The sequence below is a fragment of the Leptonotus elevatus genome, chromosome 7 (assembly GCF_054856555.1).
Source record: "Leptonotus elevatus isolate MCC_2025b chromosome 7, RoL_Lele_1.0, whole genome shotgun sequence".
Lineage (NCBI taxonomy): Eukaryota > Metazoa > Chordata > Actinopteri > Syngnathiformes > Syngnathidae > Leptonotus > Leptonotus elevatus.
Genome location: NC_141245.1, coordinates 9,031,252 through 9,048,798, shown reverse-complemented (window position 1 = coordinate 9,048,798; position 17,547 = coordinate 9,031,252). Strand labels below are relative to the sequence as shown.

Here is a 17,547-nt window from a genome sequence, read left to right as displayed (position 1 = left end):
CAGCATGTTCACTAAGGGGATCGAACCCACAACCTCAGCGAGACTAGATGAGCCACGCCGCCATAGTTTTTGTTGTTGTTGTTGTAATTTTAGATCACATAAACTGTATGGAGGCATCATCCGTCAGTCCAATTCTTTGCTTTGCATATTATCCACCCTCCCAAGCTTTCCCCTTTCAATATATCTCATTAGATGTCCTTTCAAAATAAATGTTAATACAATGTCAATGAATGTTACCATCTAAGACATTAGAGTATTTATAGTTTTTTTTCCAATAAAAAAATGAGTCAATTAATAAAGAATTTATCGTCAAATTACACATTTTTACTATTTAATTTCTCAGTAACTTGCATTTTACAGTTTATTCCTTAAAATAACAGACACATATTTGTGAAATTAAGATTAATTTGTGAACATATTTTAACAATAAATATATGTATTTCTAATGTGTGTTTTTTTTTTTTGTAAAATAACAGATTGTTCATTTTCATAGTTACAGTGATTTCATGTTATTTTACATTCAGTATATAAAATCCCAGTCTATTTTTGGAAACATTTAATGATATTTTAGAATCTGTCAAAAAATAAAAATTCTGTAATTTTAGGATTATTATTATTTTTTTTACAGTATAGTCAGATTAAAATATTTTAGGGTGAAGGTTAGCTAAACTCCTTCTGAACCTATTCAGTTAGAGTCTGTGTTATTTACAAACTGTATATAATTGATACAAGTTATTTCAAGTTTTTAGATGGTTATTCGTGATTTATAATAACAAATTAACATAATGTGTGACTATATTATTTGGCGTATATATTTACTGTACATTCATTCTTCATGTCAAACAGTGCAAACCAGGAATATTTCCTTTTCTAAATCTTTCCCCAACATTTTTCCCGCCCCAACAGGTTGGTAGTGAATGCTGGTGGCGCTCCAGTGCTGTGGCGTGTCAACGAAGAAGGCTTCCTGCATTCATCTTTCATAAATGGGTCTAAAATGTTGTTCCTGCAGGCCTCCAATGGGTTGGTGGTCCCCGACCATGCCTTGCCTCTGGGACAAAACTACTTCCTCAGTAAGATGGTCCTATCTCTTCAACTTAAAACATGGAAAACCTCATTGTTTTATTATTTAGTCATAAGATGAGGAGGGCAAAGTTTGCACTAGCACCCTTTCGCGACAACTCAAATGATTGAGGAAACGTTATGACGCTGGGAGAACTTTATTTTCAGCAATCTGACGAAAAACAGACTAAATAAATGTAGAGACTTAAATAAGCAGGACAGGCATAATTAAGAGTAGAGGGGAGGATTGAAGGTCAAGTTAACTCATTCACTGCCATAAATTTTTAAAAAAAAATAATAATAATTTGGGGCAAGAGGCAATTAAATGTTTTTAATTGTAATTAATCACATGACTTCACTAGTTAACTCACGATTAATCACAAATTATATATGTTCTAAATGTACAATAAAAAATTGTATAGGTTTTGATACTCTTGTTAACAAAAGTGGATTTTTTTTTAAACTAATAGAAATAGTTCAAATGAATTTTGGACGTTCATAGCCGTCAACGGCAGTGAATGAATAAAAAAAAAGAAGAAAGAAAGAAAATATTATTAAAAATTTGGGGCGTCAGGCGATTAAAGTTTTTAATCGTAATTAATCGCATGACTTCACTGGTTAATTCGCGATTAATCACAAATGTTATGTACAAAACTAAATGTACAATAAAAAAAATCAAGATTTTCAACAAAAGTGGAAACAATTTTTTAACTAATACGAATAGTTAAAATGAATTTTTGACGTTCATAGCTGTCAATGGCAGTTAATGAGTTAAAGAACAAAAAATGATTATCTGATTTGATTTGACAAAAATGCAGGTACACGGCATTGGCTGGAATGAGGGGGGCACTTGCAAATGACCGCATTCATGCTTTTATATCACTTCAAATGTGCATCATCGAGGTATGAATCACGCACGGACATGGTGAGTGGATAAATATGTGCAAAGTCAGTAAAGAGGGAAGCGCGATGACATTGCATTTCGGTGCACGACATTGTTTTTCATTTTATCTGTTGGAGTGATGTTGCCCTGACTGTACACTTTCAACACCGTCATCTGGGTTGGCAATCATTAAATCAGAAGGGAACTCAACTAAGCTCTGATTGTTTGGAGCTTGCATCGCATATGTGCCATCATTGGTGTCCTCGCAGCTGATTGGCTCTAAAAATGCCATTGACGTTCACCAAGGGGTTATTTTTATCCAAGTGCTTGAGTAGCTGTCAGTTATGATTGAAGATACTGTAAGATATGTCCTCAACTTAAATGCTATGAGAGAGATAAGGCACACGCTCTATTTTGGTCACACAGGGGAGTTTTTGCCTCTGGATGCGTGGGTGTCAAAAATTTGGTCCACGTTTGGACCACTTTGTTATTATGCATCTCTTGTTCATTAAACATGCTCAAACTAATCGGATGTAGTATGTAATTGTACTCCCTCATGGTAGGTGTAATCCAGGTGGACGACCCAACGGCCCCAGAGGTCACCCTGCGTCTCAACCTGACAGTGAAAGCTAGCAGTTGTGTGGAACCTGGCAGCAGCTTCAGTGATCCCCAGTGCTCGGGCAAAGGCAAATGTGTCACACAGCCCTCTGAGGTAAGTGAACCCCATTTATTTGGTTTGGGGGGGTTCAGATGGAAACATCTTTATTCTAAAAAAAATAATAAAAAAGGACACTGGGTGTGTAATAGCTAGAGCTTAGACTTGCACCTAAAATCTCTTTTCGCCATTCATGTTAGCGAATGGTGTTGGAATCGGAAAAAATAATCAATATCATAAAAAAATATTACTAGGCCCATATCAACCACAGCGTCTTTTTTGTTGTTGACTTTTTTCAAGCTGTAATATAGAACTACCAGTCTGAGGCTCTGCTGGTCATTCCAATGCAAACCATTGTGCAAGCCATTATTTGAGCTTGTTACGAATATTTGTCTTCGACTTAATATTAGTTCTAATGTCTTAGTAAGAAAAAGTTAGACATTTTTCTTAATTTGAGATACATTTTCGATGGAAACATTCTTTTTCAAGATAAAAATTAGCAAAAAAATATCTGAAACAAGTGTGTTTTTTTTTTATTACTTTTTTTACTTTCCTAAAATTCTTCTTTTTTTTGCAATGTGATGACTGGAAAGAGGAAAAATGAGCTTAGTTAATATAGCTTGAAACTGGAACAGCACTTTAAAAATCCTTACAATAAAGAGCTACATAACATGGTCTGATAGTTTTCATACTTTTTCATCCATTTATCTTATTACTAGATTATGCAAAATCTTAAAATAAGAAAATTCAACTTATGAAACCCCAGTTCAGGGTTTTAAGCCTCACAGTACTTGATGTTTGTTAACACTCAATGCCAAGACTGCTTGATCAAATAAGATAATTAAGTAATAAGTATCTCAAAATAAACAGAATAATCTTGTCTGACAATTTTGTTTTAAGTAGTAATAATTTGTCAGAGCAAAATAAGCAAATTTAGGTTACATTTATGAAATGATATCTTACGTAAGATTTCAGTTTTAGCAAGGTTTATTAACTCTCTTTCGTTTGTTTACAAGGCCAACAGCAATGCCTTGATACACTGCCTAGCTGGGCATTACACTGCAAAAAGGACAGTGGAAATTTTAAGAAAAAAAATATATAGTAAAATACGAAAATTATTACTTCATATAAGCAAAATGATCTGCCAACAGAAGAAGAAAATTTTACTTCAATTAACCTGTACGATTATGAAAAATAAGAAAATACTAGGCCCAAAATAAGACAATACTAAACCCATATCAACCACAGCAGTCTTGAAAATAGTATTTTTAAACTAAAAACAAGTAAAATTGACTAAACAAATAATAATAATAATAATATTGATGAAAATACATTCACAATCATTTGGCCTCAGTGTCAAGCATGGAGGTAACGAGATCCCTTTTATATTTATTTTGTTTTTGGTATGACGAAGCCAGGGATTGAATCCACAGCCTCCCAGTCTGAGCGTAGACTCTACCACTAGACCACTGAGCTAGTATTATACTGGCCGGGAAAAAAGAAAATTGAGCTTAGTAAATATGACGAAACTACAAACTGATGATTTTAACAAGAAAAAAATGCTGACAATAAAGTGCTATATTGAACTTTTGTCTAATTATTTTCAAACGTATATATTTGTTTCCATTTTTCTTATTACTTGGTTATGCAAAATCTTAAAATAAGAAATCAAACATATGAAACCCCAGTTCAGGGCCTTTGATGTTAGTTAGCCATCTTAAAATGTGGAAAATGCTTGTTTTAAGTCTCACAGTACTTAAAACTGGCTGTTAACAATCAATGCCAAGACTGCTTGATTAAATAAGATAATTAAGTAATACGTATCTTAAAATAAGCTGACAATCTTATTTTAACTAAAAATAACTTGTCAGAGCAAAATATATTTTTTTGATTCAATTTAAGAAATTATATCTTACTTAAGATTTCAGTTTTTGCAGCGTAGCCATCAAATATTCCCATACACTCACAACTGCTTCCGAGCGTCCGCTCGAATTTTGCGCAAATGTAGTTTTCACACGGGCACTCGCCACGTAGATACATCACACATCCAGAAACTTGAGTGCCATCCAAAAATACTGATTTGGCGTTCGTTTTCAACGAGCAATTTGCTCTAGTGGTAGCAATTTCAGCATACGCAGCATAAGACAAATTCTCCACAAAAAAAACAACAGATTTCAGTCAAGAAATATTCTGTAGAAACATGTTAGTTTTTGGCCTTTGTGGTAAAAGCATGCCACGTACATTTTATTAAGATACCTAGGAACTGTTTTAAATTTTGAAGAAAAAAAAAGATGCCTCCTTGAAATTCCCCTCAAATATATGATACGTTTGCAGAGCACCTTCTTTTGCGAGTGCGATGACAGCTACACGGGAATCTTCTGTGAGGAATTCGATGCCTGCCGCCACCGCCCTTGTCGTAACAACGCCACCTGCGCTGATATTAGGCAGGGTGCCGAAGGACACAACTTCACTTGTACCTGTCAACCAGGTGCGAGCGCATGTGCATGTGTGTAATGAGAAGAGATGTTTATTGAATGCTATAGACAAATATCTTTTCAAGGCTGGCAGTAAATAGTTGCGCTGACTGTGCGTCTATTAGGTTATGAAGGGGAACGTTGCCAGTTGCTGGTGAACCACTGCCTCTCTCAGCCCTGTGAGAATGGAGCCACCTGCTCCAGCAGCCTGGCCGGGCCGAGGTGCTTCTGTCCTGAAGGTAGGAAATGTGTGTTTTTGACACACCAAAAATGGAGGGGAAGGCAGTAACTGAACTGAAACTGTTTAAGTCCTGCCTCAGAAAAATTGAATTGCAACTTTTATTTGGGAAAGATACACTCTAAAAACAATTGGGTCGAAAATAACCCAACTATGGGTCAAAAATGGACCAATCCTCTACTTGGGTCAATTTGACACAACTTTGAGGCAAGAAATGGGTCATTAAGTGTAAAACAACTCATAAATATTGGTCAGATTTTTTACTCAAATAATTGGGCCGTTTTGTATAAAACAACCCAGAAAGTTGGGTCAAATTGACCCATAAAGTGGCTCTGTCCATTTTTGATCCATAATTGGGTTACTTTTGACCCAACTGTTTTTAGAGTGTACTGTCGAAAAGCCTTCAGCATAGGTGCCAAAAGCAGGGTACACTCATCCCAATTTTTAACATCCTACATACACGTGTGTTCTTTCTGCTAACTGTATAGTGTGTGAGCAACATAGCACCTCACTAATAATAATGTATGTTGTAGTAGTAGTTGTGAGAGGCAGCACGGTGTCACAAGGCATCAAAAACGAAATACAAAAAGCAGAAATAGTAGTTAGTCATTGTTGAATAAATAGAAGCTACGCTAATGGTTAGCTTGTCTGGTAACTACATTAATTGTCTTCTCGTGATTGTTTATATTGGAGTGAGTAACTACATGTTATATAAACACTTTGTCGACAATGTTCTCTGCAAAAAATATCTTAATAAGCTCATCAACACAGGATAATTGTTCAGAATAATCTTTCAGTGGAAATTATAGGGATGCACAGGAAGGAAATTTTAAAAACCGAAAATGAGAAATGCTTGGCTGAAAAACCGAAACACCAAGAAAAAAATTATGCCATTTAAAAAAAATTATCATTGCATTTATTAGAATTAATTAAAATTCTAATATTATTATAAAATATTCAGGCCTATTTAGCGCGGGCATTTTAACAAAGCACAATATAAATTGAAATGCGTCCACACCACAGACATCAGAGACATGTTGGCGAATGGTACATTAAACACCAAACGCGGGGTGAGCAACTGGGCATTTTCTGGCGGTGCAATTGCACTTTATAGTCAATGTACAGTACTTCGCACCGGCGGGCACGGTAACGTGCGGTGCCGTGCGGATGACGCATTTGTAGGCTATTTGGAGCGGGACACGGTGCAGTGCACTTAAAATTGGCAAATTCACATACTCACCAACGTTACATTTCTTTGCACCAGCCAATCAATCGGCTTTGAGAACGGACTGCAAAGTCACACACGGCGTCCTGTACAGATCTGTAGTCAACCCGAAATAGTGGTAAGTGTTAACTTGTTTAATACGGTTGATAGCAATAGTGCTAACATTAGCTAAAGTATTTAGCACGGCCACTAGAATGCAAGTGGAAAAGTGGAAGCGCTCGAGGGGCTCTCGTCAAAGAAAAAAAAGGAAGGCGCTGCAGGAGAAAGAGTGGCTCACCTGTAGTGCAGTACTCGGCATCGCTCTCTTTTTCGACATAGTTTACCAAGCGACCCTCTCCTTCTCAGGTGTGCACAATGAAGCTGCCGGTGGCCAGCGAGCAGCAAGGAGAACACTCACTCCCAAGTTTAATTCAAACAGACACTAGCTTGCAGCATATTTTTTTGTTTTGTTTTTTTGCGTCACCTTAACATCCTCTTTCGGCCATGTTCTTTCGGCTTGAATTTTATTTCGGCCGAATGCCGAAAATGCATATTTTTGCAATTTTCGTGCAAACATTTTTGGTGGCCGAATATTCGGTACGTCACTAGAAACTATCCTTTTTTCTTTCTTTTTTTTTTTTTTAAGATTCTCTGTTGTTTTCCAGCTAGTATGTACTGCATATCTGTGCCACTGAGATACTTAATTTAAGCCTCCTTCTTCTATCCTAATTAGGTTTCATACCCTTAACGACCTGCATCAGACTCTGAGGAAATCTGTGACCGCAAAACTTCTGCCGAAACAGCAGTTCTCAAGAACACACTGTGATGTGATTAAAGCTCGACTCGAGATGCAAGCATTCAATTGCATAATAAAATGTGAAATGACAGTGGAGTTGACCATTTGAAACTGTTTTATCGCAAGCCCAAGTTGTTTTAGTCCCAAAATGAATGCTTAATTGCCCTTCACCGCCAACCTCGAGCTGCTGTAGCAAAAACAAGCACGAAAAGGAATCATTAAATGTTGCTGCTCTGAGAAACAAGGCAGTGTCTTTTTCCTGCGAAGAGAAAATACAAAATCCATTTATATGATGATGTTCCGTAACTATTGGACACATCACAACATTTTTTTATTTCACCCAATAAAAGTTACAGTAGATTAGTTGATTCAAATTGAAATTGCGCTCGGATTTCCCCCCAACATTTATTGAACCAAGGCACATGTTTTACATTAGAAAAATTGCGAAATCCCTAAAGCTATAGAAATTAGATTAATTAACTGCACCTTCTGCCAGTTGAAGATCATTTAATTGTTGTGTCTGTCTCTATACATCAGTGGAATAAAATGAACAGTATTTGTAGGTGGGTCCGGGGGGTTGGGGGTGGGGGGGGGCATAAGTTTCTCCCTAAAGTACGCATGGGATAATTACTGGTTTGATTAAAACAGAAGACGAATGCTAACATTTATTTATTTTATTTAAAATGAACATGTTACACATTTCTTCCGTATAAATATTTAGTTTAAAGATAAATACTGTAGATTGCGTTCAATTGGGAAAAAAGATGCTGTTTTTATTTACCCCAACTTTTTTTATAGGTCATTTTAGAGCTGTAATTTTAATACTGTGACACCACAATATATTTGATCAGTTATCCATCAGAATCTAATATCAGCCCATGCCTACATTCATTCAATATTGAATATTCATACCTTGCATAGTTAGCGCTAAAAAAAAATTGCGACTCTTTTTGTAAGTGCATCTTTTACTTACTGTCACATGCATTCTATTAATGCGCTCAAATAGTATCCAACATCTCAAATGGACTTAGTCCACTGTTCATGTCATCTATTTACCTGCTCCACCTTTCTTCTACCACACATACACAAGGCCAGAAGACAAAATGTGTGTCGCGATGATGATGATGATGATGATGATGATGATGCCTCCAGTCAGAACCAGCAGGGCGGGGGAGTGAACGGGCCGGCTATATTTAAACTGTTAACTTCCTTTAATGTAGGCCGGTTCGACTGCCAGCAGTAGGACGACGCACAATGTTCTGTGCTCTTGTCACAGTGCATGCATGCTACGGCTTTTTCAGCTGATATGCAACCTACTGATTAAGTAAGACGCGCGGAGAATGAACCGATCTCAAGGTAGTGAGGAAAAGAAAGCGAGGGAGAAAGCACTCTATTCAAGAGCTTCTGTAATGTGTGTACGTGTGGGTTGTGAGAAACGAGAGGAAGGACCGTGGGTTGTGAAGGTGACAAGCAGAGAAAAGGGAGAAGGTGGCTGAAAATAGAAAAAAATGTCTTGCCCTTGTTTTGGTTGACGATGAATATACTCCACATGGAGGGAATTACAGATTTAACAGATGAATAGATGCATGAAAGAGGAATCGCTTCATTAGCGCAATGAAATGTGCACTTCAGAGGTGCCAGTATCGGGATTTACTGTGTTTGTCACCATAAATCACAGCGCACATTGTATCGCATTGCTCGTTAGTGCAAGAAGTCGCACACTGTCTGAGATTGGGAATTATTGATTGTGCATGTGGCATTAATCAATCCTCACTGTAATTGTTTGACATTCAGTTGAATACTGAGATGGAATTTAGCTATTGTATTAACTGCATAGTATGTGTCAAATTCATGTACATTTATTATTATTTTTTTTTTACAATAATATGTTCTATGCAGCCCCACTAGTCTAAATATGGTATTCTGGTTAATATTGCGGAGCAAAATCCAACCGTTTTTATCCATCTCAGGGGTGGCCATTTTACCACTTGTCGCTCAGGTTTCAGGTAACAACCAATCACAGCTCAGCTTCAGAAAACAGGTGAGCTGTGATTGGTCGTTGCCTGAGCCCTGCGCAACTGTGATGTCATCTTCAGTTGACAGAAAGTGGCAAAATGGCCGCCCCCGAGATGGATAAAACACCTGGATTTTACTTCATAACTTATATTCCACAATTGTAATACTAATCAGAATGCCATGTTTAGACTAGTGAGGTCACATATAACATATTATTGTCAAGAAATGTTTAACTCATTCACTCCCAGCCATTTACTGAAGCAACTGACTGGTTTTGCAAGGCCCACAGAATATTGTGTTCTATTGCTATAAAAACACGGAACCTACCAAAAGAGAAAAGATTAGATTCTCTTCTTTCATCAGAAAAGAAAAAGTATATTTCTACCTGTTTCCATTTTGCAGCAATTAGCATTATAATATAGCTAAGTTTCATCATTATTCGCAAATCTGTTTAAAAGAGCTTTTTTGCAACATGGTCCTGGTTGAGCTCTTATGCTCTGCTGCCACCTGCTGGCCGCTTTTGTAATAATAATAATCACTATTGCTTTAAGCATTTTCTTCAGTTCAAAGGCTGCATCAGAGCACGTTACGTTTTTGGCACCATGGCAATATTTAAAATACAACGTTTTTACATTGACGTCCACTTTGAAGCTGTTTGTTCAAAAAGGGCTCAAATGGGACTCAAATGTATAATGCCACATATTTACTTGCCTTCTCCTTCAAACTTTTCACGCAGGATATCAGGGGGCCACATGTGAGCAGGTGGTGGATCCGTGCGCTTCTCGTCCTTGCCGCCATAATGGAACCTGCTTCCCCAAGGGTCCTCTGGACTTTAGCTGTAGCTGCACATCACGTTTCACCGGACCCACGTGTTCCGAGGTGGCGGATTTCTTCTGTGATCTGAACCCTAACCCATGTGCCCATGGAGTGTGTCGCAGCGCGGGCAACAGCTACAGGTGTCTTTGTGTCCCAGGTGAGATGCATTCTCAATATCAACCAGTGAGTTCAAAATTCTTCAATCTTGCATTTCAGCTTCTCGTTCTGTTGACCTTCAACCTCTAGCTTCTAGCCATTTACCTCAGCTCATTTCTCTGTCACCCTCAGTTGTCTGGTTGCCAGGGTCAAGCAGACTTACAAAGATATGCGTGTGCGTGTGGTAATTCTTTGGACAGGGCTATTTACTGGTCGAGCAGACTTGTGGCAATGCGATCAATTACTCGTCGAGCACGATTGGTGAAAGTGGAGAAACACATGCATGCACCCGTGTCTAGTACATGGTGTGCAAATTGTGTCAGTGGTTACGGGGAGCTGATATGTGGAAGGATCCATCCTCCAGCTTCCTGTAATGCATCAGGTAATGACATGCATCCCCCAAGCTACCCCAGTCAAAGTAGAAAGTCTTTAAAATGTCATTGACATTTCACTGGCATTTCACCAGAATACTCAAGAGGCTTAACTGGGTTACTCATTAATTCACCCCCCCCTTCCCAAGAAATATGCTGCACAAACCTCCAGGGGCCGTGTACAATCAACAGAAATGGAGTCAAACACTATTTTGTTTAGGCCTCATTTATTATATTGGTTCATATTAGGCATGAGACTTTTTGGGAACAGTTTATGAAACCTGACTTCAACCCTATCAAACAAATTTGTGTTGAACAAGCACAGAGTTGATGAATACTGTTTTGTAGGGGTGTTAGAAAAAATCGATTCGGCAATATATCGCGATATTGCAGCGCGCAATTCTCAAATCAATTCGATATCAATTTTTTTTATGGGAATATTCAACAAAACGTCTTACTTAGGGTTAGGACTCACACAGTAAGCATGGAAGAATGTTATATTAATGGAACATTAAGCCTTAATATTTTATTTCAGTGCTGTTCAAACGTGAAACAGACTGCAACCTGTTTGTTAAATGCAGTGGCTCAGTTAGAAGCCTGAATTTTCTGATAAATAAATACATTTCCATACAAATTTTACAGTATACATGTACAAGTTTACTGATTAGTATTTTTTTAAATTTGAGTTAAAAAAATCCCAATAATCAATTTATAGATTTGTATCGGGATTAATCGGTATCGAATCGAATTGTGACCTATGAGTCGTGACACGAATCGAATCGCCAGGTGCCAGGCAATTCACACCCCTACTGTTTTGTATTTTGTGTCCTATGAAGGCTACCATGGCTTGTACTGTGAGGAGGAGTACAATGAGTGTTTGTCCGCGCCCTGCCAGAACCATGCCACCTGCCGGGACCTCATCAATGCCTACGAGTGTGTCTGCACACCACAGTTTGAAGGTATGCCATTATGACGCATTATTGATTTTCTTCCATTAAAAGCATCGCACTAAGCTTTGATTTTGTGCGTTTGTGAAGGGAGACACTGTGAAATTTACAAGGACCCGTGTCTGAAAATGCACTGCCTCAACGGAGGTCACTGCGAGAGCGCAGGACAGAATGCTTCCTGTACCTGCCCACCTGGATACACGGGTGAGTGCTGCCACTGGTCGGTACTGGTGGCAAGCAACTGTTCACTCCTAAATGCAGAGCGACCACTTGGGGGCCACAAAGGACAACACACTTCCTAACTAGAACCCTAAATTAGCATTCATGGACGGCACAAAATTGCTGAACAGCAAACCAACATTAAGTGCAAGAACTAATTTTGTATATTGTTTCACAAAAATCAACTCACTCAAAATGTTAATATTATTGAGGTACTAAGTTTGTCCTGCATATCATTCCAAATACACCCAAAAATTATTCTGCCAACTCATGTTCCAGTATAGGGGAATATAAGATCCATTGTAAGCGCAAAAAAGACATGTCTGGCATCTTGTGGTGAGTGGTGATATTACAACTTAAAACTACAGTCAATCGCTGCATATTCAAGAGATTTTTTAAAAATTGTATCTAAAACATTTTTTCATATTTTTGACGCCCACTTCGTCCAAATCCACAAAAAATATGGCAAATAAGACATTTCTGCCCTCTTGTGGTGAATGGTGATATTACAATTTAAAACTACAGTCAACCCCTGCATAGTTTTTTTTAAATCTCAATTTTTTTTTCATATATCCCCCTCCACACCCCACCCCCCAATTCTAAATTCACAAAATGTATGCCTGCTCAAATTCTAGGGGGGAAATAAGCACAAGTAAGACATGTCTGCCATCTTGTGGTGAATGGTGATATTACAACTTAAAACTAAAGTCGACCCTGCATATTCAGAGATTTTTTTTCTTTTTTTTTCCTCAATACTTTTTTCGTATTTTGTAATGTCTCTCCATTTTTAATGGGATTTTTTTAAAAATCCTTATTTCCCACCATTTTTGTGTAATACATATGTTGAATGTTTATCAGCGTTTTTGGAAGTTTTTTTCCGGTTTGTTTTTATTAGGCTTGCAAAATATCTTGTTTACATTTTTTTTCCCGGGGCCGTCTGGTCAGGGCTTGCAGGCCACCAGTTGCCCATGTGATCATAACGTGCACAAAGCGTGCTAATTTGTGGCCACAAAATAGGTATGTCTATTGTCAACACAAAATACTAATTATTTATCACCCCTTCACAGTTGGGTAATGGTTTTTTTTGGTCATGTGTCATAAAAAAAAAAAAATAATATTAAGAAAATTTGTATCACGTTCTTAGAGAATAATTTTACAAAGAGCAAATTCAAGTTCAGAAAGGGAAAAGTGATTTTTCAAAACTGTAGACTGCCAATTTATGTTATAAACAATGCGTAAAATCTTAAAAGCTCCAACTTTCTAAGCCTAAAAAGATGTATCTGGAAATTACTCAAATCCAAAATTGATGAATGGATAGATTGATTGTTGTGTAATTGGTTAATGGTTTATTACACTTGATTTGATTAATTCCAAGACAGGAGGCTTTTCAAACTGTGGGAAATATGTCAAGGCCATATGGCTGATTAAGTACAGTCAATGACTATAATGGGATTACAGTAAACTTTGTGAATTTTCCTAAGCAACCAGTAAAATCTTTGATGGCACCCGGTAAAAAGATGAATGGTCAGGTTTGCCCCAATTGTCAGTATGTTTCTACCCTGCTTATTGTACTTAAAACGACTGTAATCCCAAATGAGTTTCCATGAAAAAAAATCATTAAAATGTGAACAACGTTCCTGTCAATCCATCCAGGGGAGCGATGCGAGGTCGACATCGACGAGTGTGAGAGCAACCCTTGTCATCACGGGGGCACTTGTATTGACCAATCACATGGGTACACCTGCCACTGCCACCCTGGGTGGGTGGGGCCTGGCTGTGAGATCCGTAAGTAGGCCTGGCAAAAGTACTCGCGTTCAAGTGTTACATAACCGCAAATAAAGAGACACGAGTTCAATCTGTGCGTTCCAGACCTGCAATGGAAGCCGCCGCACACGGAGGAAACTCTGACTAACATGCCCCGCCACTCCCTTTACATCATCATCGGCGCGTTGTGTGTGGCCTTCGTCCTCATGCTCATCATCCTCATCGTGGGCATCTGTCGCATCAGCCGTATCGAGTACCAGGGCTCCTCGCGCCACGCCTACCAGGAGTTTTACAACTGCCGCAGCATCGACAGCGAGTTCAGCAACGCCATCGCCTCCATCCGCCATGCCAGGCCAGTCGTTGCACTCGAGCCAACAAGGGTTTGAACTGGAAAAGTGTCATCAAATGCTTTAATGGGGAAGTCGACTCAAAAATGTTCTTCACAATAACACATTCTATGGATCCCCACTCGAGCAAATACGGAATATGAATTAAGCAGCAAAATTCACCCGTTTCTATCCATCTCCGGGGGCAGCCATTTTGTCACTTGCTGCTGTGACATCATTGTTGCTCAGGGCTCAGTTAACGACCAATCACATGACGCGATGCGAACGTTACATGACCAAACTCAGAAAACAGGTGTGATTGGTGGTTACCTGAATCCTGAGCAACTGTGATGTCATTTTCAGTCGACAGCAAGTGGCAAAATGGCCACTCCTTGAGGTGGATTTGGCTACTCAATTCATATTCCACAAAAATAATATTATTCAGAATGCCGTGTTGGGGCGCATAGGGTTGACTTCCCCCTTTAAGAACAGTATGCTGGGGGTATAGTGTTGCAGTGCCGCACTTTGGCACAAGGAGGCGGTGTCGGTCCAGAGAGCGAATGCAACTACGAAGTGCAGTCGAAGCATCAAATTACCGCCGTTGCCTTTTTAATAGAGCTGTCAAACGATTACATTTTTAATCAGATTAATCACATCTTAGAATTTTGATTATTCATTTAACTCATTCACTCCCAGCCATTTTCACTAAAGCAACCCTCTTCGCTTTTTACTGGATTTTGACAGATTTTGCAAGGCCCACAGAATATTGTGTTCTATTGCTAAATGGAAACAGATAGAATTATACTTTTTTTTTCCCCTGATGAAAGAAGAGACTCTAATCTTTCTTCTGGTAGGTTCCATGTTTATATAGCAGTAGAACATAATATTTTGCAAAATCAGTCAAAATACAGTAAAACAGCCGGGAGTGAAGGGGATCGCTTGAGTGAAAATGGCTGGGAGTGAATGAGTTCAAAAGGCTTTTTTTATCAACATCTTTGAAGAGCACTTGTTATGTGTTCATCCTTCCTACATTTAATGTTATGAGGTTGTCTTCAACATTTTTTTGATCCACTAAACATAATGGAATACATGATTCATGTGATAATTTTTTTGTGATTCATCGCACTTTAATTTTGACACAACTACTTTTTAATCACTGGTAAATTACATTCAAACCACTTTTCGGGGGTCTCGCACCCTTTCGCGCCCAGCACGTACTGTGAATGGTCTCCGTGGCAACACTGTCTGATGTCGCAATATTGATTGTTTTGTTTTTCTTGCAGATTTGGCAAGAAGTCTCGGCCTGCCATGTATGACGCCACTCCTATCAGCTATGAAGACTACAGCCCGGATGACAAACCTTTGGTTACCCTCATTAAAACAAAGGATTTGTAAAACATGGTTGCACCCGTAGACACATACACACAGGCTTATATAGGAAAAAGTCAGTCTGAATGTAAAATGTGAAGAAAAAAAACATCCCAAAATATGTAGTCTAAAAAGAACAACTATGGAATTTGATACATCTATTTTCCTGTTAATATTCACGCTAAGGCTTTACTGTAGCATAAGAGCAACACTGGGACGGCCTACTGTCCTGATGAGGTCCAACAGTACCCGTAAACTCTACTACAAAATAATTATATCCGCACACAACTCTCTCTCAGTGGGTTGTTGCAGGAAACGGATAAGACTGCATATGCTGAATATTTTTATATCTAAAGTTAAATCTGCAGTAGGTTGCCTTACTTCATGCATGGTTAGATTTGTTGTTCATCTCGGTAAGATTTGGAGGTCCTTTCATTGGTTGCTAGTTCCCCCTTCAGATGTATTACGCTGTAACGTTTGTGCCAAATATTCTTTTGTGGTTGGTAGACAAGACATACATGTACTGTATAAGTATTACAAATTTAAGTGAGGTTTCTGTTGATTTTAGTAATATTTATTGTATTTTCTTTACATGCAAGTTTTTCTCACCGGTGTATTGTCAAGACTGTGCATTTGCTAGAGTGCATCCCGCCGTGTGTACGTTAAGTGAACTGTAGGTTAGACGGTTGCAATGATTGTTAACTGCACAGTTTATTCAGTGTACTGTACCTGTTTAACACTAACTCACACCAAGTATTGATCGTACAGTATGGTTTCTTCTGCCGGAATGACCTGTAGATGTGCATTAAACACTTACTACTTATATTCCCTATGTTAAATAATATCAAGATTAAAGTGAACCATATCCGTCAAATCTGATGTCTCGAGTCACTTATCACACTCAAACAAAAGCAAGTTTTTACATTCACTGAAGATTTTTTTTTGCTAATTACCGTGGCGGTTTAATTTTGTATATGTGCAGGGAAGGCTAATTGGTCAATGTGGATACGAAATTAGCCATAATCACTTGAAATAATGATGTGAATGTCTGCTACGGAACAAGGTCATATGCACCAGACTCAACAGTCGGTTGTGGGAAAGACCTTTTATGGAGTGTTAGCAATGTGAACAGCCTCGGCGACCTCAGGCTTGATCCAGATGTTCCCTGTGTAAACAGCTCTCAACACAGACAGATTGCGGCTGCAGACACGTCACACAAGACACCTACAAACCTTTATGTTTCCACACATAACGCTGCAGCATGTTATTGGCTGCTTTGACCTTTGCTTATTATCAAAGGCCCTGCCAATGGCCTTTGACTTGGCCTTGTGTGTGTGTTGTGTGAGATGTAAGAATTTGAGCTTGGGGAGTTGGAAGGTTATGTTTTCAAGTCCCAATGTGGACAAATGTAAAATGGCAGCTATTAGTTGTAGAGATGTGTGTTGGTCGGTGCTGGATTTCGCTTTTCTTTCTTTTCTTTGATCCTTCCTCGGGTCTCCTGACAACTTTTCGACTCCAGCTGGATTCTGAAGCATTGGCTTTAGGTGAACGGTATGGGATTTTTAAAATAGGTTTTAGGTGAATTAATGAGCCCACACACATGCACACACACACCCGCACATGCACATTCTCACGCACATACAAAAAAAAAAAAAAAGAGAGAGAGCAATGATGATGATGTCGAATTGTTAAGATTACCGAATGAACAATACTGAGCTCATATTGACATCATTCTCCATACAATCCACAACTTTGACAACAATAAACCACTCGTACCTTGCTCAACTGACCGAGGACGCTAATCAATCACGAAGTTGGAATCCAAACGAAGCCGATATGTGCGTACCTCCAAGCTGTGATATGACATTATTGCCATGAATGTAAACAACAGTGTCATCAGCATACATTTGAACGGCTACATCAGCGCAGACAGATGGAAGGTCATTTACATAAAGTGAGAACCACAAGGGCCCTAAAATTGAGCCTTGGGGAAGACCGGTGGAGAGATTAAGGGCTGCTGATCTACATGACTGGACTCTGACATGTTGGGAACGGCCAGAGAGATAAGACTCCATCCACTTGATTGCATTTGGGGAGAAATTAAAATTGCATAATTTTGACAAGATTTTATGATTGACAGTGTCGAAGGCCTTTTTGAGATCGAGGAACACAGCACCAAACAACCCCACTTCGATCCAGCAGAGCTGTCAGTGATGAAACAGGTGGCAGTCTCTGTAGAATAATTAGCTCTAAAG

At 38.6% G+C, this 17,547-nt stretch overlaps 1 protein-coding gene across 1 annotated transcript in view; it reads left to right on the top strand.

Annotated features, from left to right (window-relative positions):
• Nucleotides 1-16,166, top strand: part of dner (delta/notch-like EGF repeat containing) — a 41,252-nt gene extending 25,086 nt beyond the window's left edge. The window contains exons 4-13 of the mRNA XM_086081262.1: nt 907-1,070; nt 2,506-2,654; nt 4,932-5,085; nt 5,197-5,310; nt 10,062-10,298; nt 11,505-11,627; nt 11,706-11,819; nt 13,488-13,619; nt 13,704-13,950; nt 15,208-16,166. Of these exons, the coding sequence (XP_085937388.1) occupies nt 907-1,070; nt 2,506-2,654; nt 4,932-5,085; nt 5,197-5,310; nt 10,062-10,298; nt 11,505-11,627; nt 11,706-11,819; nt 13,488-13,619; nt 13,704-13,950; nt 15,208-15,319 (1,546 nt within the window). The 3' untranslated portion in view covers nt 15,320-16,166. The remainder of the gene's footprint in view (nt 1-906; nt 1,071-2,505; nt 2,655-4,931; nt 5,086-5,196; nt 5,311-10,061; nt 10,299-11,504; nt 11,628-11,705; nt 11,820-13,487; nt 13,620-13,703; nt 13,951-15,207) is intronic.
• Nucleotides 16,167-17,547: the final 1,381 nt, after the last annotated feature.